Here is a 23263-nt window from a genome sequence, read left to right on the forward strand (position 1 = left end):
AAGCAAGACTCGAACCTGCATGACAATATTCAAATGACATATTATACATTAAATTTCTCAAAATGACAGTAATGACATTTATACTGTTACAAAAGTGTTCAATTTCAAATAAATGCTGTTCTTAGGCTTTCTATTCATCAAAAAAAATCTTTAAAGAAGAAGTATCATGGTTTCCACAGAAATATTATGCAGACACTTCAGACATTGAGGACTCGAGTAATGGCTACTAAAAACTCAGCTTCACCATCACAGGAATAAATACATTTTAAAATATAATCAAATAAATACATATTATACATTAAATTTCTCAAAATGACAGTAATGACATTTATACTGTTACAAAAGTGTTCAATTTCAAATAAATGCTGTTCTTAGGCTTTCTATTCATCAAAAAAAAATCTTTAAAGAAGTATCATGGTTTCCACAGAAATATTATGCAGACACTTCAGACATTGAGGACTCGAGTAATGGCTACTAAAAACTCAGCTTCACCATCACAGGAATAAATACATTTTAAAATATAATCAAATAAAAAAAACAGTTATTTGAAATTCGAATGATATTTCACAATGATACTGTATTTTTGATCAAATAAATGCAGATTTGGTGATCATTAGACTTCTTTCAAAAACTGTACAGACCCCAAACCTTTGAACGGTAGTGAATAAACAAGCTTGTATTTTCTTGCACCCATGTGATCAACAGCCTCATCAACCCTACAGTGTGTGTGCATGCCAGAGCTCCCCATACCTGTTCTATGAGTTTGACCATGCTGACACTCTCGCCCTGATGGAAGGACATGGAGCAGGCGAGGCTGTTTAGACTAGCACTGAGCCCCAGTGGAGACAGCTCATCACAGTCTCCATTCAGCCCGCAGCCCACAGCATACCCAAATGTCTCCCATGAGCACCGGGACGGGTACAGAGGATCCAGGGAGATACTAAAACACACAGAGAGAGGGTTTCCAAATTCAAATTCAAATGAGGCATAGAGTACTCTAAAAGAAACTTCATTTCTTAGGCTGATGTACACTATATTTAATATAGAATATAGTGTAGAATATACAGGTGCATCTCAATAAATTAGAATGTCGTGGAAAAATTGTATTAATATAGAATTATGCAGTGACAAAAAAACTCAGCTATGTTTTTAGTTTCTTGAAAACTGCCACTCTTTAGATTGCAGCTTTGCATAAGATTATAGGTCGTATTTAATTCTGGTGTACAGTGGAGTACAGTGATGTGTGTGTTACCCACCTGATGTCACTCTGCAGAAAAAGGCAGCTGTTACGGAAGTTTGCAGAGCTCCCCAAACAGCATGTCACCTCTCTGTTCTCCTGCATGATCTTCATCATTTCACACATTGCTGTCAAACACAAATATTTAGAGGGTTCAACTCAAGTACACTAGGATATAACACATATGGACTAAAAGCCACAAAACCTTTTTTTCCATTCGAAAAGCAGTTTCATTCGGATATACAGTGGTGTGAAAAAGTGTTGGCCCCCTTCCTGATTTCTTATTTTTTTTTGCATGTTTGTCACACTTTAATGTTTCAGATCATCAAACAAATTTAAATATTACACAAAGATAATGCAAGTAAATACAAAATGCAGTTTTTAAATGATGATTTCATTTATTAAGGGAAAAAAGCTGTCCAAACCTACATGGCCCTACGTGAAAAATGTATTGCCCCCTCCTGTTAAATCATGAAAGAACTGCAATTAACCACATTATTTTAGAAAGCTGAGTTAAATTTCACTAGCCACACACAGGCCTGATTACTGCCAGACCTGTTGAATCAAGAAATCACTTAAATAGAACCTGTCTGGCAAAGTGAAGCATGCTTAAAAAGCAACACATCATGCCGCGATCTAAAGAAATTCAAGAACAGATGAGAATCAAAACAGTTGACATGTATCAGTCTGGAAAGTATTATAAAGCCATTTCTAAGGCTTTGGGACTCCAGCGAACCATGGTCAGAGCCATTATCCACAAATTGAGAAAACTTGGAACAATGGTGAACCTTCCCAGGAGTTGCCGGCCAACCAAAATTACTCCAAGAGCACAACGACGACTCATCCAAGAGGTCATAAAAGAATCCAGAACAACATCTAAAGAACTGCAGGCCTCACTTGCCTCAATTAAGGTCAGTGTTCATGATTCAACAATAAGAAAGAGAATAGGCAAAAACGGCATCCATGGGAGAGTTCCAAGGCAAAAGCCACTGCTGACCAAAAAGAACACAAAGGCTCGTCTCTCATTTGCCAAAAAATATCTTGATTATCCCCAAGACTTTTGGGCAAATATTCTGTGGACTGATGAGACAAAAGTTGAACTTTTTGGAAGGTGTGTGTCCCGTTACATCTGGCGTAAAACCAACATAGCATTTCATAAAAAGAACATCATACCAACAGTCAAACATGGCGGAGGTAGTGTGATGATCTGGGGCTGCTCTGCAGCTTCAGGACCTGGACAACTTACCATAACTGATGGAACCATGAATTCTGCACTCTATCAGAAAATCCTGAAGGAGAATGTCCGGCCATCAGTTTGTGACCTCAAGCTCAAGCGCACTTGGGTTATGCAGCTGGACAATGATCCCAAACACACCAGCAAGTCCACCTCTGAATGGCTCAAGAAAAACTAAATTAAGGTTTTGGAGTGGCCAAATCAAAGTCCGGACTTAAATCCGATTGAGATGCTTAAACAGTCCATTCATGCTCGAAAACCCTCCAATGTGGCTGAATTAAAACAATTCTGCAAAGAATAGTGGGCCAAAATTCCTCCACAGCGATGTGAAAGACTCATTGCCAGTTATCGCAAACACTTGATTGCAGTTGTTGCTGCAAAGCGTGGCACAACCAGTTATTAGATTTAGGGGGCAATTACTTTTTCACATAGGGCCAGGCAGGTTTGGACAGCTTTTTTCCCTTAATAAAATAAATAATCATTTAAAAACTGCATTTTGTATTTACTTGCATTATCTTTGTGTAAAATTAAAATTAGTTTGATGATCTGAATCTTTTAAGTGTGACAAATATGCAAAAAATTTAAGAAACAGGAAGGGGGCCAACACTTTTTCACACCACAGTACATCATAACAGAACAACTTTTGCTTCATGCGGCCTTTAAAGCTGGTATTGAGGCTGACTCACTTTCTGGGGTACAGTCTGTGAACAGGGGCACCAGTAGAGGCACATTGTCTATGTTCTTCAAATGTGGGCGAACCTGATGAATGCCACGAGGCAGTTTGGCCTATAGAACAACAGAGGAAAGAGCATCAATCAGTATTAAAGAAACTCCAAAACATATTTTAAACTGTCAAACATTTACACCACCTCTGTGCAGCATTAAAGTCTACGCAAAGAAAATTTAGAAGTGCTTCTGTGCCACCTAAATCTGGCATTAGAATCTAATTCTAAAATCTAATTGTACTGCTATTGCTTACTCTGTTGCAGTCTTCTAAGAAACTGGGTACATCACTGTCAGTAGGCTGGAAGCTGGCGAGATCTGATTGGTCCTCAGGCAGAAGTGGGCCCTCTGCATCATCACGAGAATCTAAGAAGAGAGGTTGGATCATTTAAATTAGGGAAAATGTAGTGTAAATTTTGTGTGCAGGCAGGCAGGCAGAAAAACACTTACTGTGAAGGTCATCATGTAGAGATCCTGCTTGGCTTGGGCTGGACGGAGCACCATCGCAGTGACCATCTCCGTTTGGGGTCAGAGAGATGTGACAGTTCCAGCCCGTCTCCAAACCCATCTTCTCTGCAAACACCTATAAGCAAAGCCAACATTAAGAGGTGACAAAATATGACACGGCAAAGGCATCATATTTTTACTGAGTGTGTTTTCTCATCAGTGTCATACTTTGCTACGCAGCTCGTCCTCCATGGAGAAGTACACAAAGCGGATACAGGCTCCCACCAGGTTCTCAATGAGCCGTACAGTGTCCAGTCGGGCCTGGAACTGGGACGACACCATTCCCATGAAGATCTGGCCACTCAGAGCCTGCACACAGTCCTCCTTCTCCAAACCTTCTCCAATACCCTCTGAAACATATACAGTACACAAACATGTTAAGAGTTGGCGAGTTTGATTCATTTCAATGAATCAGTTTAAACCATCCACTTCTATATACAAATCGAAAAAATGAATCAATTGAGTAATCTATCTATCCATCCATCCATCCAGACACATATCTATTCATCCATCCAGTGACCTATCTGTCTATCCACCTATCCAGCTAAGTAGCAATCCTTCCTTCCATTCATCTACATATCAGTCTATCCATCAATTCATCCATCTAGCTATCTATCCAGGTATGCATCTACCTATCCATCTACGTATCTATCATTCATCCATCCATCCATGTATTCATCTAACCATCTGTCTATCCATCTGTGTTTCTATTCATCCATCTACATATCTGTCTGTTTATCCATCTGTTTCTATTCATCCATCCATCCATCCATCTACATATCTGTCTATCTATCTATGTATCTATCGAGGCATGTATCTATCTGTGTTTCTATTCATCCATCCATCCATCTAGCTATTTATCTAGCTACATATCTATCCTTTCCTCCAGCCATCTACGTATCTGTCTATCCATCTATTTATCTAATCATCAATCCATCCATCTAGCTATCTATCCGTCTATCTACATATCTATCATTCATCTACATATCGGTTTATCCATCTAACCATCTGTCTCTATTCATCCATCTACGCAGCTATGTATCCATCAATCCATCTATATCTGTCTATCCATCTATGTTTCTATTCAGGTATGTATCTATCTGTCTATCCATCTATGTATCTATCATGCAACCATCAATTCATCCATCTATGTATCTATCATCCATCCATTAATCCATCCATCTATCCATCTGATTTGATTCATCTATCCATCCAGCTATCTATCTAGCTATGTATCTATCCTTCCATCCATTCATTTACATATCGGTCTATTTATCTATCCATCCATCTAACTATCTATCCAGCTACGTATCTGCCTATCCACTGATGTAACTATCCATCTATTTGTCTGTCTATCCATCTACGTATCTATCCAGCTACATAAACATCTATCTACCTATGTATCTATTGGATCAGCTGATCACTATACAAACATATCAAGATATATATTTTAGCTCTACTGTCCGGACTGTGAGCTGAACAGACAATGTCTCTTACCATCAGAGCTCCAGCTGTTCCTGCGGCTGCCGTGTTTGATGGGGGTGGTACTGGGAAGCTCCACCCCAGCAAAGAGCGTGGGGCCTGGAGCCAGCTCCACACATTTTCCATTGAGCTGGCCAGACAATGCCACCTGCATAGGCTTATAGGCGAATGCAGAACAATATCCTGACAGACAGGCACGTTGGTAGAAATCTAAAACCTTTTTCCTATGGGGCATAACACCAGTAGTTTAGAACACAAAACAAAATTCTCCACTCTGCATATTAAGAAAAATAAATGACTAGTGTTTTTCCAATTAGTGTCTCTGACCTATCCGAGCCAGACAGCGGATAGATGTCCGCCCCATCCCAGAAATCCGTGCAGGCTTCCAGGATGAGGTCGGCCGAGCCGTGGGAGAGCATCTGTACATTATCTGAACAGAGTTCAAAGGGCAAAGGTCAGTGACTAAACAAACCACCAAGGACAAACAGGAAGTGGGATAGGGAAAAAATGGGTCATACTGGTAGTGCTGTCCCTGACGAACAGACTGATGAGGTGACTGATGGGAGGCTGGCGTTTGGTGAAGTGATGGAGGCGCCTGGGAGCAGATTCTTTGGCCTTCTCTCCGGAAGGAAGCTGATACAGAGCCAGATGATTATCATGCTTAAAGAGTTCCCTCGCTCCTGGAGTGAAACCTGACATACAACAGAACAGGAAAGAACAACCCAGTAATCTTAAGAAAGGACGTTAAGTTACTAAAATTAGTTTAACGTCACTAGTCACTACAAGTACTGCCAGACTAAAAGTTAAACAATAATTAGGGATGCACAATATCAAATGTATTTTGCGCATCCATGTTGGCCAATATTACAGATTTTTCTCCATTCATCATTATATGTTGAGGTATGCACTAATATTAATGTTCTGCCTGATACCGATAGCTGTTAAATGCCAGATATGAAAATTCAGCATTATTTTTGTTGACAAAAATTATAAATAAACAAAAGTAATGTCCGCACACTGGCGATACTGCTCCTATATATTTTTAATTATAAACAACGCAACATTTCGACCAATTAGATCTTCGTCAGGCATCGCCCTAATCCGTCGAAACGTTGTAATATGAATAAATAAATATATATATATATATATATGTGTGTGTTTGGATGTGCACACCGTTTTGTATTTTCTTATAGTTTAAAAAAAATTATAATTAAAACATAAAATACAAAAAAAATTAAATGAGTCATTTTAATTGCTACAAGTGAATTTAGGCCTCACAACATAATACACAGTATGAAAAAAAAATTATATTTGCTATGAGTTTTGCTAAAGAACACATTCAATTATTAGTGTTTTTAAAGACTAAGTGAGTTTTTGTTTTATTTTAAATTTCCGTTGACAATACTAATACAGAAGTTTTATACCGGGAATTTTCTGTTTAGGGCAGAATTATAATTCTAATATGATAAAGAAGACAATTTTCGATTAATCAGCCAAGAGATTTTCAAATCTAAATATTGAATGTCAAATAATGATTAAAAAAAAAGTTGTTCATGTTTGTATAGCCCTGTATTCTTGTTACGAGTGGCCCACAGAAGCTACAGGAGTACAAAATTAATAAAAGATTATTGTGCAAAATTATAAATCCTGAAAATATATGTTTATTAACATGCGTCACTCTTTTACCTATAAGGCGAGATAGTTCACAGAGGCCCCAGGGAACATGAACTGGTAGAACCGCCCCATGGCATTCCTGCAGCGCCATGTTTGACAAGTGGTCGGAAAATCTGCAGAGCTGCTGGGTGACGGTGGCATTGCACAGGTTCAAAAGGATGTTCAAGCCCAGAGGCTTCAAAGAGGGCAGGTGATTCTGCCAACCGGAATCATCAAACTGGATGCTGACAGGGTTCTGCTGATCCTGGGACAGACTCAACATCTCCAGATGATAGTCGCACACAAAATCTTCTGCTTCACACAGATCATCACCCACACCGCATGGCTGGAAATAGAGACACACACAAACACATGAACCAAACCGCAGAGCTATAACCTGAAACAGCTCTAGTAGTAATATTTAGATGTAGTCCTACCTGAGCAACGTTGTTATCACCACCCTCAGTTTCATGGCTGAAACTGACGTTGGAGCCTGATGGGTGTTTGGAACGGGTGGTTTGGGGTCCTCGACGCTGGCGCTGGGTATCTGAGGAGCGGGCGGTGTCATGTGACGTCTCGCTGGGTTCCTGCTCCGCCATGTGAAGGAAGGGTTCAAACGCTGGTAAACACAGCAGTGCTTCGCCTTCCTGAGGCTAAACACAGAAACACACACACACACGGACTGAAACAAGACAAAACACAGAGGCTAAAATAATAACTTATTCAAGTTCAGCCCTATAAATACAATTACATACTGCATTTTTGCAGAAACCCAATTCAAATCATCATAATTAAAAGAAATTATGACGCTCCAATCTAGCTAGCAGTAGTACCTCGTCTTGTTCCTCCTCGTCCTCTGTCCTGCAGAGGGAGTTGACTGAAAGGTCATCTCTGAGGTCATCCTGGCTGTCATGAGGAGGTTCTACTCGTCCGCTGAAGAACAGCACGGTCTCGGGACTGGGGTTGGGCCAGGACAGAATGCCCTGCTTATCCACACAGCACAGCACCTATGAGAGGTCAGAAAATAAGATATTTTATCAGTTAATAAAGCTTATGCTATTCTTTGAATTTAAAGCAAAACTAAAGGAATAATTTACAAGCAAATGTCTATTACTTTCACCAAATATTTTTAAAGATTGCTACAACAATACTGTTAATACCACCCACCCATGTTATTGATCATAATTAAAAATTATTTTTGTGTACTGTTGATGAAGAACAGCTACAAAGCTATTACAACTACACTTCCCATCTAGCATGAGAATGATAAAGTATACTTAATTTGCAAATTATATGCATTATTTAATTTATGTCACACAACATATGCAATGTTTACATTATGCTTAGGTTTATGTTTCTAAATGCATTGCAAACTGATTTTAAATGCATATTTCATATATGATCATGTTTTAGACATTTAGCCTATTTGCAGTACTGCATTCATGCCCTCTAGTCTTGTACTATGAAGCCTATTTATTTACTGTAAACACCACTTGACATTGTTTATACATACTCAGGGATGTGTTGTAATTACTGTTTGTGGTAATTACCATCATGATACAGATGCAGTATGTCAAGGATGTAAACAAATGTTTAAGAATGTGGACAGGACCAAGTTCTTAAAATGGTCCTGCTATTAAAGAGGCATATTGATTGACCACTAACTTAAATATCTGAACAGGAAAACTGCCCTCCTAAATATCAATTTACAGCTGGGCTGTAATTGATATACATAATTAGGTTGAAAATAAGCCAAAACGGTCCTTTCAAATGTATTCATTTTTAAAGTGAATATTAATTCATTTTTCTTTCATCAAATTGCAAGCAGAAAGTGTAATATTTCTAATGTGACAACAGGGGGAGAACTTACAGTGACTGAACCCAACGAGTGCAGCAGACTGGAGGTATAACAGAGGGTCTGGGACTCTCCCTTCAACACACTGACCAGGTGTCTCCACACACAGCGAAGCATCTCCTGTACACAAGCACACACACACAAATATGGAGTGAGTTTCATCTGCCCTGAGTTAAACTCAAATCCATGTATCAGCTGCTCCGGGTTTCGTACGGCTCTGCAAAAGTTTCAAGATTTATGAAACCTAAATCCTGGATCTGGTGTCATCCTCAAACAAAACACACAGACATTCTGACACACACACACACACACAAAGAGAGGCTCTGTAAGACAAAGCCTAGAATAGTCAGGCAAGAAAAAAGCAGCAGTAAGCGTGTCCAGTCTTTGGTTTATCCTGGTGCATTCAGAGATTTAGAGCTGTTTCATAAAGATAAATGCACCTTGCAGCAGCCAACAGGATAAGGGAGACAGAATTTGAATTGACTAAATGACAGAAGATTTGACTCTGAAGCAAACAACTGAGAGCTTGAGGCAGCAGCTACAGGAGAGGAAGAACTGAAAACTGTCAGTGGTAGGTGAATCTATCTTTCTGACATACATCGCAGGTCCAAGAATCCACCTTTAAAGTCAACATGAAATCAAAACTGAACTAATTTACTTTCTTAATACATGCTCCTGTTCTTATTTTTGAGGATTCATCAGTGCATGTAAAGAAAAACTGATTGCCGTTCATCAAAACATAATGATTTAAACGACATATTAACTGACTTTCAGCATATTAAAATGATTTCTAAAGGTGACACTGTCATGTTACACTGAAGACTGGAGTAATGACTGCTAAAAGTTCAGCTTTGCCATCACATGAACAAATTACAACTTATAAATACACTTATAAGTTAAAATTACACTTATATAATAAATATAATAAAATAAAGTTATTTTAAATCATAATACTATTTCACAGTATTATAGTTAAAAAAAAAAATGTAATCAAATAAATGCACCCTGTCGGTGCATATCATTTGTGACATAACACAGTTGCGTTGCAGGCGCCCCGAGTTCGAATCCCGGCTCGAGGACCTTTCCCGATCCCACCCCCTCTCTCTCCCACTTCGCTTCCTGTCTACTCTACACTATCCTAATAAAAAAAAATGTTTTCTTTTTTTTAATAAATGCACCCTTGTTGGTAAGCACAAGAGATTTTTCAGTGATCCCAAACTTTTTAACCTTAGTACATTTATAAACTATATCTGTAAATATGTCTGCTAAAAAGAAAATGTCAACTGTAAGGACTATACTAGGATATAGATGACCTTGAATCTAACAGACACGGAAACTCCACAAAAGTCCAATTTTGATTTCACTGGGTCTTTAAAGAAACATCATTCAACATACATACACACACACACACACACACACAGACTTAAACTGTGCACAGCTGTTAAATAAAAAACTGAGAAAATGAATGAAGAGCTTCTTAAAACCTTTCTTTTTTTGCATTACAAAGTCTTTGAAATAAGAAATTAAACAGCAAAACAGTGCAACATTTTCAGTCTGCTCATATGTCTGATCTCTCCATGCAGACAAATACTTACCACACTTTGGAAATTTTAAAGGGAAAAACCAGAGTCTTGATCATGCAGAAGTTCTCAAAACGTACATTAACTCAGATAAATGTAGTCGAGACAAGCACCACCACTATAGAGAGAGCTTATACTCTATCATGCAAACCTCAGGCAGACAGAAGGTGGGCAGGCAAAGGCCGAGGGGTCACAGTTCAGCGTGGGGGGGTGCCAAACTAACCGGCAGCACAAGAAGCAAAAAAGGTGTAAATAAATAAAAAAGACTGCAGGTGTATATTGGCTGATTTTGCAAACTTGACCGAACGAGGTGAGATGAAGTGACCGCGTTTTTTAAAAGAAAAAATGAGAACTGAAAAAAAAATGGTGACGCAAGAAAAAATAACAGGCTCTTTTCATACTGCTCCTCTGATAAACAGGTTGACATGACTAATAATCAGAACAAAAAGGTGAAGAAAAAGATGACGGTTGTGGCAGGGACCAGAGCAAGGGAGAAGGATCACAAGAAGCATGTGGTGAACGGGTGGGACAGGAGGAGGAATACAGAGGATATACCTGGGAGGACACCACTTCCGTGTAGCTGCTTAGAGCGTCCTCTGAGAACTTAGCAAGCTGGGACGAGAGAAAAGTCTGATTAAACACCTGAGCAGACGGTCAGCCCTCCGTTTCAACTCTGGCCTAAACGCTTCACCTCGGATCTGCAATCCCTCCCTAAGCCTCTCTACTACTAGTGTGAGCTGGGCCAATGAGCTTTACTTCCTCATGCAGTGTTGCAGCTGCAAATCAAAGTTAATACACACAGTAATCACAGACTGAGCAAGTTACAATTTAGCAGCAATATCCGTCGATGTGGGATTTGGGAAGTTATGCATTTTTTGTGTCTGCATATGTGCGAGTGTGAATTGTTAATGAATAGCATAAACAAGTGAATGAATGTGTGGTGTTCTGTCTGTCTTACCAGGCCGGTGGGAGAGTTACGGCTAGACTCGGCTAACAAGCGGGCCTCTCCGTATGCATTCACCAGAATCCACATCACAGGAAACAGAAGAGGTAAAATTGGCAATACAGCCATCATCTATTCACCAGAGAGCGCAAGAGGAGGACAAAAAGAGGGAAAGAGAAACTTTTTTTTTTTTAAAAAGAGAGAAATTAATATTACCATTATTGTGGCAAATAAAATGTTGGCATCAAACGTTTAGTGGATAAGGATAATGATAATGATTTACATTATTTACAATTTTTACCCAATAATATTTATGAGCTTGGCACAACTAGAAAAATGTATATTTCACTTGAATGACATCACTTTCCCAGGACTAGAAATCCCACATCAGAAACCAATTTCAGTGAAAAACCTGGTTCTTCCAAAAAAATACAAATGAACAAGAAATATGCTGACTTGTAAATGTTTTGGCTCATTTTGCGATTAACTATTATCAACCTGCAACTGAAGGAAGTTGAAGGGTCCAGGGGTGAGACCAGGAGTGTCACAGAAGAACCGGATCGTGTTAATAGAGAAAAAGGCCACCTATAAATGAAAAAGTCGACCAAAGATCATAATCAGTAAATGGACACATTTTCACATTAATTTTTTAACTGTTATGCGTTATCACACATCTTGCAACTGGGACATGTGTGTATCATGAGTCATGACAGCTTTCATATTGACAGTGTTTCACAACATTATTTTATGCTGCTTCATAATAGCTTTTTTGCAACAGGTTTACAGAAAAGAATCACCTTATTTTCTGCTGAGTGTAGCAGGCTCAACAAACTAAATTTACATACATACATGTGAATGTGAATGTGAATACAGCAAACTGTTAATACGGGTGTCAAAAAGGATGTTACTAGCAGGCGAATTATGTGTGAAACAAAGCTTGTGCATGTGGTCAGTTTTGTCATACCAATACAGCAGGACAGGCGAATTTGGCAATGATGGACTGCACTGAGAACCGTTCATTATCAAGGGCTGTGACTGGACGGGAGAGAGCCAGGTCAAGACTGTTCCTATTGGCCAGAAAAAGGTGATTACTTACTATTAGCTGCTGTGAGAACACAAAAATGTTCACATATCACAAAGAAAAAGATGGCATGTATAGTTATCATTTCCTTAATTTAATCAAACCAAACATATTTCAGCATTTATAGCAAGTTAGTTTAGCTTGGATGTATTAACCTGACACTGTCGAGTATAGGTGTGCGCACCACCCTGAAGAGGCGGTACTGCTGGGGTCTGTGGGGGCCCCTCCGCTCATTCCCGCGCGGGGAGGGAGGAGGAGAGAGCGGCGGAAAAAGGTCTCCTGGCTCCAGCACGATGTGTTCGTCGTCCTGGTAACAGAAGTTACAGTGATTGAGAAGAACAGACAGAGAGTGCCACAGAACCGGAGAGAAACACTCATTAATAAAGTGTTCTCCAAGCTTTTCTTTTGTACAGTTTCAGATTACAGTACAAAATACCAATATATAGCTCATAGAGTTATTTCTACTTCAGTAAAATCACAATAGCTTGATAGTGGATCTCTATTTAAAAAGTGTACCACAATTTCCTAACCAGCCACAATGAGTGAAAGGTCATTGTGTTACATGCTTTGTTTCTATTTCTAAGGCATTATGCTATGTAGCCACGAGCACTAAAAGCTAATTGGTCAAAAATTCCACTCATCAAATATAAGTGTACATTAAATATCAAATATTTCCTGATTGACTGTGTTTGGGTCACACCACTCAAGTAGTAACCGTACATGTAGTTACTGTGTTACTCTGGCAGAAACTATAGTTACCGTGCAGTGTTGTTATTGTAAACTAAAATTAAAACTATTAAACATCGTCTTTGCTCATTGAAATAAAGCTGAAAAAAAATAAAATATAAATATTAGACGTAATAAATAATGTTGGCAACTAACTGAAATAAGTTGAAATACTAAAATTAATAAAACAAACAAAAAAATAAAGCTAATTATAAAAAAACGGATAAAATGACAAAATACCATAATGAAAACTGAACTGAAAATATACAAATAATATTTAAATATTAATAAATGCTGTAATTTTCTACTAAAATAACACTTTTACCATGGTAATTGTTATGTATATTGAAAAATATCTATATCCTACACACTAAATGAATAAAAAGTAATTCAAATCTGACATTACCTTGATGCCTCTGAGAGATGCAAAGGCTTCCTGGCCCGGTCTAAGAGCGATGACATCACCTTCCACCAGAAGACTGACAGGTAGATTAACCAGCTGCTCGCCTCTGAATGTCCAATGCAGTGACCAGGAAGGGGAAGTGGGGGTGTAGAGGTCAGGATACAAAGAGGGGGCCCATCTGATTGGATGTCCTGCACTTCTCTCCAAATAATCTGGCAACCCATGGGAAAAATGAGAAAGTTAAAAAGTCAACATTTACTTGGAACAACAAGTCTAGCAATGACATGAGAGTGAATAATGACAGAATGTTCATTTTTCGTTGAACTCTATCATAATTCCAGTTATATCAAAGTGTATTGACTGATTTCTTTAGACGTTTATACAGTCGCTGTTCTCTCACCGTTCAGCTGTGAGATGATGGACTTGAGCCTCCGCACCATCTCACTCATCCGTAATCTCTGCTGCTGCCCGATGAGGAAGAGGTTCAGCAGCAGTAGGAGGAAGAGTGCGCCCGCGTTCACCAACTCTATACCTTGACTGACACAAAAAAGGAAAGAGACTTACATAAAAAAAACACCTGGTAGCTAAACTCCAATACATGATGTCAAATCAAACTGTCAATCAAACGTTTTTGGCACTAAGCCCTGCCCACCTGCCCACTGGCTGACTGCCATGACAACACAACAGCCCAACAACCACAACCAGAGTGAGAACAGCTTCTGGCCAATGGAAGCACGAATGCCGGCTGTCATGATGAAGGAAGCTCTTAGCCCACAGCTCCTGTAAAACAAAGAGGAAAACCAAAATCAGGAATTCCCTGACAAAAGTAATATAACTGTGTTGATAACAAGCAATCCAGAACAGACCTGTATGGTGGATCTATGCCGGCTGGATTTCTGGTGTTGTCCCAGTAAGTTGGACAGCTGGTCCCGTAGGGTGCACAGAGCCTGAGCCGTGGACAGTCCCAGTGGAGTCGCCTCCTCCTCCTACAGCACAACCAGATTTCACAATTAGTTGGCCACGTGAATTTTCTATGTTGACCAATAGAAACTTGCTTTGCTTGAAAGTGAATTCTGTGAGAGGTGTGCTTCATACATCGATGCATGATTTTCTATAGACAAAGGACTTTTGCACATGAAATTTGGCCAAAATTTCACTAATGTGACCACAATGCTGTCTATTATAGACAATACTATAAAAACAAATACAAATCATGTTAAGTAATGCAATTACAATGTAAGAGAGTTTAAATGCAGAAATGTGAAGCTCGTATTGTTATAGCATTTCTAACAATTATAACATATACATATAAATATAACATTTATATATTTATTGGCACTGTTGGTTGATTATATTTAAATTTATTGCCAAATCAGCTTCACAGGTTAGTCAACATTCAACAATATAATAAAATAAATACAATATAAAAATAATAATAAACACAAATATTTTATAAATTCAACTTAGAAATATAGCAGCAAGAAGCGATTATCGGGGTTGAAGTTGAAAAACCTGGGACCAGTTTCAGAAAAAGTAGGTTTTTCAAAAAAAAAAATAATAATAATTTCAATACCTGAAAATTTTACCAAGGTGACAATCAAATCCGATATAAGACACTTGTGTCTGCGACTAACGGTTTAGGAGTTAAGAGCGATTTCGTACTTTTATTCGCTGCGGGCCCCCGTCAGGCCAATTGGGGCGAGCCTTGGTGACATTGTAGATGGTGTGAGTACTACAATCTCTCCAAGTTTCAAGTCTCTACGAATTACGGTTTGGTCTGCCTGATCAGTTTTAGGTGGAGATTGCTGATTCGATTGCTGCCATTCTAACAATTACAATAGGGTTTCAGCACTATGCGCTTGCCTTGAACCCCTAATAAAATAGACTAAACAACATACAACTCTTTGAAAGATCCTTTAAAGGTACTTATAATAAAACTGTAAAAGTTTTTCTTGGTCCGTCTTACAAAATAAGTCCTTCAAAGTTTGCCCTAATTAACAAAAATATTTTCACATGACAAAAAATTGGGCAGACCAAAAACATGTGTTTTATAGACAAGTTTGTGCTACAATACGTCAGTGAGTAAGTCTAGTATTACTGGAGCTATATCACACTAGTCAACATCAAAATTAAATATTTTGTATACTTGTGGCTATACTAACAACAACTAAACAATCACTAGTGCAGTGCACAAGTGCAATGTACCACCCCATAGATTGTCCCAATCTGAGAAACAAGCTACAATAATTTTTTTTTAAATTGACGGCATGTCCAAACGTTGTATTTAATCTGTAACATTTCATCATGACATTGTTAGAAAATAACCATACAATGCTTTTTTATTAACTTTATTCACCAATTCTGAACTACTGATGCAAAATATTGAGGGAATTGTTGACGCAGTAACTCAAACCTATATATTTAGGAAGAAATTTCATTGCTCAACATGCCTAGAATGGTCAGAAAAGTTTATTTTTGCTGAAGAATTCTGGTTATCCTACCAGTACACTTCTGGGAAGGCTGGGGTCCTGTAGTAGCAAACGAGGGCCCTAGCACTATAAATAAACACGCCGCTTTCCCACAGCCAGAGAGGCACTAAATCCCTGCATGAGCATCTCTCACACATCAACAAGCAGGGATTTACCAGCTCGGACACATGCAGTCACGCATGCTGGCCTATTACGGGTAAACCACTCAAGACCTTTAAAAATGCATGAAACAACTACGCCCAGAGCCGAGAAGAGTGCACATGCACCCGGGACTCTCACCTGTTCACTGTACTCAAGATTAATCACACACACACAACAGATTTAAGCCTTTCGATTCGCACACAAGACCAAAGTGTTGGATGCCAGACAATCGGACTCAGACAGATCACAAACAACCAAGTTTGTTATAGGAAGTGTGCACAGATCCACTCACTTTATTCTTCCAGAACCAGGTCCCATTTTTCAGGATCATGGCTGCGAATGGTCCCTCTGCTGCAGACAGACTAATGTGCGACTGGTGCGCGTGTGGGTTGGACAGGATTGTGGCAGGGTGCTACGGGATAATGTATGCTGCTGTTTCAGCATCAGTTGCACGGTCTGGACAGACAGTCTCTGCCTCTGCGCATTCAGAGGCTGTCTTTTGGGCACGTCCCAGCCACCCTGGTGTAGACTGCCAGCTAAACAAAGCTTTGCAAACTAAAACCAATGCAACTGATTAGAGAGGATGACCACACAAGCGCTCTTTTCAGACAATAACAGTGTGCAGGTCTCCTGAAAATAGTTAAGCTTAAGGAGAATGAATAGAAAAGAAAGGAGATTTTGTGAATTCTAGTGTTAATTAATCTATGAGCTCTGCAGAGGCAGCTGCGACACACCGCCTGAAGAGGAACAGGCAAAAAGGGTGTAAAATGGCAATGAAAAGCCGGAGGGAATGAGCAGATATCAGGGCTGGGGAGCTTTTGAGAGAAAGAACTGGAGTATGAAGTGAGGGAGAGGGGCTTGACAGACAAGCAAAAGCATGGTGTGCCCTCGCCGCCCTGTCCAGAAATTCATCCATTCCAGCTAACACAGCAATTTACGATCCTATCAGTGATGGGGTGCGGCAGGACGGAGAGCATCCTCAATGAACCTCACAATCTTACTAATCCCCTTGTAGGGATCAAATAATCATTAAATTATAACAAACAGTGTATGTTTAAAAAAAAATGTAAGTGAAAAAAAAAATAAAAATGAAATTGTTTTAAAAAAAAATGACATTGATATGATATAAAAACATAAGAAACGTATACTTATATTTATATACACACTCTTACACGCAGTGATGGGGTGCGGCAGGACGGAGAGCATCCTCAATGAACCTCACAATCTTACTAATCCCCTTGTAGGGATCAAATAATCATTAAATTATAACAAACAGTGTATGTTTAAAAAAAAATTTAAGTGAAAAAAAATTTTTTTTTAAATTGTTTTAAAAAAAATTGACATTGATATGATATAAAAACATAAGAAACGTATACTTATATTTATATACACACTCTTACACTACATATAATTTTCTTAATTTCTGAAATTATGCTAAATTAAATCTAAATCATACTAAATTATATTAAATGGTATATATATATATATATAAACTAAAGTCAATTAAATATGATATAAAAATGTTAGTGTAAAACATAATATACTATTATATAATTCTGTTTTTTCATTGTTTTACATTTGGTGGTGTAAAATATTTCAGCTTTTAGAAATGCAGCATAGCACCCAAAATACTACTTTACCCCCAAAATACTAGTCACAAAATTATTGTAGTTTCATATTAATCATTACTGATGTCCATCAAAACACTAAACAAAACTTCACATCCTCATTGAATCTCACAGCCTTGCAATGCACTCCAGATTCAGGATCTGATCCAGATCCCCCTGTTCCTGTATCACGAGAACAACTCTCCCAGCACACTTCCCTTACCTCAGCAAAATCAATACCGATAATACAAGAACTAAGAGAGGATCCCAGCAACATCATTACTGCCAATTACACAATGACTTTAATGATGCTGTCCAACACAAGCAATGTTACAAAATAAATTCAGACAAATGCTAATTTAGACATTCAAGGCCACACACAAGGTTGTGGGCATGAGTTTTCAAATGATTACAAAAAACAAATAAATATGCCTTTCTATACACATTTGCATATAACATGATAATATGTATTTTAACATAATAATACATTACTCATATCTTGTGAAAGCAGGAGATTTGTTTAAAGTCACAGTACTTCTGGCCAACCTCACTGCTTTTCAGGCCCATTATGAACTGCAACAAAGAAAGGCACAACATATCAGCCTTTCTTGTCAAAAGTCAAAAAGACGATATGGTTTACACAACCTCTACAACTTCCATCTCCATTAAAAAGAATATGGGCATGGTTCAAGCTAATTATTACAGGACTTCTCAGAGCAAAAATACTCATGACCGGAAAATACGAATGAAATTCCCCTGTAAATAAACATTACATTTTTCTATTTTAGAATTTTGTGCCCTTGACCTTGATTATGCAAAAACTTTCATTCGCACCAGTTTTTCAGCACTTCCTATACAGAGGTCTAAATATGCCAGAGAACAAAAAAAAAAAAATCTATAAAAAAAAGATTAGTGAAAGTTTTCTAGTCAGTGAGTTCATAGGAGTAATTAATGCATTGTCTTTGGTGGCTGGAATTTGTTTAGAAAATGTGATTACACTTTTTAATTAAATTCTACTACAAAAAAATAGTATGAATTAGGGCTGTAGCTATCGATTATTTTAGTAATCAAGTATTCTACAGATTATTCCATTGATTAATCGAGTAATCGGATAAGAAGTCATTTTTCTTTATTAAAGAGCAATACTAAATATACATTAATAACCATGAAAACTAAACCCATGTATTTAATTGCCAAATTGCATTCAAAATGCAAATACAAATATAACAAAAAAATAAAAATACAAAAATCAATTTCACATTACTTTAAAAAAGGTAAAGTACAAACTAAAACTAAGACATAAATCTAAATAATAGTAATAAAAATAATACCTAAACATTGCATTTATTTCGTGCAACTTAACTTTCAAGTTTCAGCCTAACTAAAGCTCAAGCATGACATAAGCCTTTACGGTCTTCTTGGAAGGCTTTGTGGCTTTTGTAAGAGGCAAAAATCAGTGGACAGGAAAATAACTTGGAACAAGAACAAGAGACCATACACAATTTTTAAACACATTTTTCAGCAACATGAAATTAGAGTTATTTGGAGAATAAACCCGCTTAAATGTCCCTATAAGTACAGGTGTGTGTGTGTGTGCGTGTGTGTGTGTGTGTGTGTGCGTGTGTGTAAAACTTGTTTTTGATATCCTTCATATTCTGTGCGGGTCAGTTCACAGCAGTGATATAAATTAATCTGTTCCAATAAGTTTAAATAGATTTTTACATTTTATGGGCATTTTTACTTTTATAAAGCCTTTTTTTTCTAAAAGTGTGCATCATCGTTTGAGTCAAATTCTTACATTTAATCAGTCAATTAGAATAAAAGACATTTGGGCTGCTAGTTACCAAACAAATGATATCATATCAGTATCAAAATTCATCTTTGCAATGCAGAGGAAACACAGGAGCTGCATTGGATGAATTTCATTTAAACGGTTGATTCATTCAGGAAAGTACGGTGCCCGTAAAGTGACATGTTCAGTTCACTTAGTTTTGTCGTGGCAACGAGATATTAATTTGAGGGAACGTCATATTAACTCGTGGGAACGTGATATGTTGTGGTCACGAGATCATTTTGTCGAGGTAATGACATCCTTATGTCGTGGCCTCAAGATGCTATGTTGCGGGAACGACATATTTTTCTTGTGGCCACGACTTCTTATGTTGCGGGAATGACATTTTTCTCGTGGCCACGAGTTTAATGCGTAAGCAAACCTGCGTGACCATAGCAACCCGGGATTATCAGAGATGGATTTATTAATATTTTATTTTGAATTAAGTTTTTTTTTAATTATTATATTATTTATTATAGAAAATATTAAATTTTTATATTAACCGGCCTTGGCTACCGAATTATATTAATTTGTTCCCTTCATTTCGATCTCTTTACTTAACGTTCTGAATACTTTTGTAAATATTAGCCTACTGTAAATGCTCGACATGCCAATAAAGCTTTGATTATGCTGACTGAAATTTTTGCTGGAATGCAGTTTAAATTGAACATATATTTCATTTTATTTCGGCTAATTAATAGACCATAATTATAAATGTTTCGTTGAGGAATTAATCATTCATGTAGTTTCATTTGAAAACGAAAACACAACACGCTCATTTATCATCACACATGGGCATAAATACAATCATAAAGTCAAAACTTTATTGGCATAATTGTCAGGCGTTTATTTACAAAATGTATGGCTAGCATAACTATACAAAAAAATGTTCTGTTGCCAAAATAAAGCAAAAACAGGCAATATAGTGTCTAAAGCATAAGTCTCATAATATTACCTTCTTGTTTATTGAACGGTTGAATAAAATCACATTTGTAATCATGCTGATTTTAGAGGTGAAAACTGGCACTCTTCGTCTGATATTGACTAACTTTCTTTCTGTGGTATTTTTATGCACAATGACGTTTAGTCTTTCACAAAACATAGCTAACGTATGGACATTATAACTAGCCACCATATTGATTTATCGTTTTAAATATGTCCAGTGCTTTTTTTTAAACTCTGGTCCCTGTTTTTATACAGTCTATCGTCTATGGTCTGGTCCAGCGTTTATCAGGTTATGCGTCAGTAATAATGGTCCGTGGAGAAACACGGTGTTCCGTGTGTAGTTACAGTAAATGGACTAAACCAGGGGTGCCCAAACTCAATCCTGGAGGGCCGGTGTCCTGAAGAGTTTAGCTCCAACCCCAATTAAACACACCTGAACCAGCTAATCAAGCTCTTACTAGGCATACTAGAAACTTGAAGGCAGGTGTGTTGAGGCAAGTTGGAGCTAAACTCTGCAGGACACCGGCCCTCCAGGACCGAATTTGGGCACCCCTGGACTAAACGAAATAATTTGCCTCGATGATTTTTTTGTATTCGAGGAATCGTTTCAGCCCTAGTATGAATATTTTTTAAACATTATTTGATATTAAAATGAGACTAGTGTGATGAAGTTGCCTTATCTATGTAAAGTCATACCCAATCTTTCAACTCGATTTCTTGTTGCTGTTGCTTTACAAACAGAGTGTAAAAATAATTTTCAGTGGTAATCAACAGTCTGAGCAAACCCACTCTCATCTATAAGATGAAGACACCTCAAGACCTTACCTGTTTCTTATCCTGTAGCTCCATGGCAGCCGCCGTCTCTCACCATACTCTGTCGAGATGCCCAGAGCTGGTAGTTACGGTCCACACTTGTCCCGATCCCAGTCCGGCTGGCAGAGGAAGGCAACTGTGGCCCCCAGCTCCAAGACGCTGCACCTGCGGGCACTGCCAGTCTGAGGGACGGATGTCAGGGCTGTAGTCGTGCCCAGGGAACTGGAATCAATGAATGTGTGTGGCTTCTCTCTTCTTACATTCAAAGGGATCTGATCAGGTTAGAAAAGGAGTTATTACAAATAATTAAAGACTTCAATTAACATCATTATCCAAGTCAGGTTTACATGCTGCAGTTATTTGAAAATGTCAGTCACCGGATCGACAGAAGATGGTCAGACTGGCCTTTGCTCACTTACTCATTTCACTGACAACGTCACACAAGAGTGCAATAAAGAGCAATAGCATGTCTGTAAATAAGGGTAGTTCAAATATTCAATTACACCTGATTTTATACTTATGCTATTGCCACCTGATGCCAACCTGACATAATCAGGTTTTGGCAATCACACAAGATGTTTCATTTAATAAAAATGAATATTCTTGCTCACATGAAAGTGGTGAGCTTCCCTGTTTCCCCTGATGTCACTGTAAACATGACCAATTGGGTATTGATAGTCTAAAATTAAACAAGAGAAATTATATAAGAGTGCCAGCAATCTGCAAAAACAGCTTTTGGCTACAACCTCAAACAATGTAGGGAATTTAATCATTTAATCTGTGGCTTTCTAGGTAAGACGCTATATTTGACAAACAAATCACTGAGCGTTTGGCTTATTCTTTAAAGAGAAAAGCAAACCTAAGCAGCAAACTTGCAAGTTAACTCGCCACTGATTCTGAATATCCAAACTGGCTCACAAAACTGTAATTAACCATCACTGGAGCATACATACATACATACATAGCACTTACATAATCAAAGGCGAATATTCAGAGAGAGAAAAGAAGTGCTGACCTGATTTATAAGGTGACAGCATTACACAAATACTTAGTGTTTATGCTACCAGAGGCTTTAATATTTGACTAGAGGGAGTGAAATGACAACACAGGATTCATCTGAACAACTAAAACAATATGAAAGTTTTGTAGAGATTTTTACAGAGAAACCGTAAATAAGCAGTGGTATTACATAAAGTTATCAAATACTTTTCAGTAGCAGCTTGCATCTATGAATTACACATCATAAAATATTATATTCCCAAGTTTTTCCGATTATTATTAGACCTGTGGTAATGTGAAAGGCAGCTGCCATTTGGCATGTTGATCGTTTGATCAAGGCTCGAGACTGATGGAAACAATTCTGCTGTATGAGCTGTCAAATGTACAGTCTTTTATATGTAAATATCATTAAACCATTTATAAATCATCTAAACAGCTGGTTCATGTTAACAGAGGTGGCCTAGGGGTTAAATGCTACTGGCTACATGTTCAAATCACACTAAATCCACATAAACTTACGTTATCGAGCTGCAACATCAACGACCCGCAAGTAGCATCGTCAATCATCAAGAGTGTTTGAGCAGAATCAAATATTATTCGTCTCAAACTCCTCGGACTCACTCCCTGGTGACGGCCATGTTAGTGACTAGAAGGGCGTGGTATGTTTGTGCACGGACGATGTAGTGAAATCTGATTGGCCAGTGTTATCTGAGGGGCGGGATTTGAATCGTTTTGTCCTGTGTGATTGGTCAGTACTACAAGGCGGGTAATCGGCTTGCTGTTGTCTAGCTCATAGGGCGGAGCCTCTCTTTGGCGTAGTTGCCCTGCACATCAAAGTGAAATAATCAGTTTTCTTTTATTTGGAGGCAAATAATTACACATAATTATAACACATATACAAAATAGGTCAGCCTTATAATAAATATAATCACAAATCATCCCCATTTGTTGGTATAAATTCATAATGATGCTAAATTAAACACATATTTGTTTAAAAAAAACATCATTACATTA

General features: G+C 38.0%; 1 protein-coding gene across 2 annotated transcripts in view; it reads right to left on the reverse strand.

Moving 5' to 3' along the window:
• LOC107565798 (transmembrane protein 94-like) overlaps positions 1-22896 on the reverse strand; it is a 30085-nt gene extending 7189 nt beyond the window's left edge. For both annotated transcript variants that reach the window (XM_016251079.1, XM_016251077.1), the window contains exons 1-24: positions 22769-22896; positions 21263-21522; positions 14291-14410; positions 14077-14204; positions 13825-13961; positions 13428-13636; positions 12451-12602; positions 12179-12281; positions 11713-11799; positions 11230-11346; positions 10827-10883; positions 8707-8811; positions 7670-7843; positions 7274-7489; positions 6870-7182; positions 5702-5875; positions 5511-5613; positions 5199-5407; positions 3870-4051; positions 3645-3777; positions 3451-3560; positions 3158-3257; positions 1257-1365; positions 751-940 (exon numbers count right to left, since the gene is read on the reverse strand). In XM_016251079.1, coding sequence (XP_016106565.1) covers positions 751-940; positions 1257-1365; positions 3158-3257; positions 3451-3560; positions 3645-3777; positions 3870-4051; positions 5199-5407; positions 5511-5613; positions 5702-5875; positions 6870-7182; positions 7274-7489; positions 7670-7843; positions 8707-8811; positions 10827-10883; positions 11230-11346; positions 11713-11799; positions 12179-12281; positions 12451-12602; positions 13428-13636; positions 13825-13961; positions 14077-14204; positions 14291-14410; positions 21263-21286 — 3252 coding nt within the window. In that variant the 5' untranslated portion in view covers positions 21287-21522; positions 22769-22896. The remainder of the gene's footprint in view (positions 1-750; positions 941-1256; positions 1366-3157; positions 3258-3450; positions 3561-3644; positions 3778-3869; positions 4052-5198; positions 5408-5510; positions 5614-5701; positions 5876-6869; positions 7183-7273; positions 7490-7669; positions 7844-8706; positions 8812-10826; positions 10884-11229; positions 11347-11712; positions 11800-12178; positions 12282-12450; positions 12603-13427; positions 13637-13824; positions 13962-14076; positions 14205-14290; positions 14411-21262; positions 21523-22768) is intronic.
• Positions 22897-23263: the final 367 nt, after the last annotated feature.

This window comes from Sinocyclocheilus grahami, unplaced genomic scaffold (genome assembly GCF_001515645.1).
Source record: "Sinocyclocheilus grahami isolate Dianchi unplaced genomic scaffold, SAMN03320097.WGS_v1.1 scaffold1027.1, whole genome shotgun sequence".
Lineage (NCBI taxonomy): Eukaryota > Metazoa > Chordata > Actinopteri > Cypriniformes > Cyprinidae > Sinocyclocheilus > Sinocyclocheilus grahami.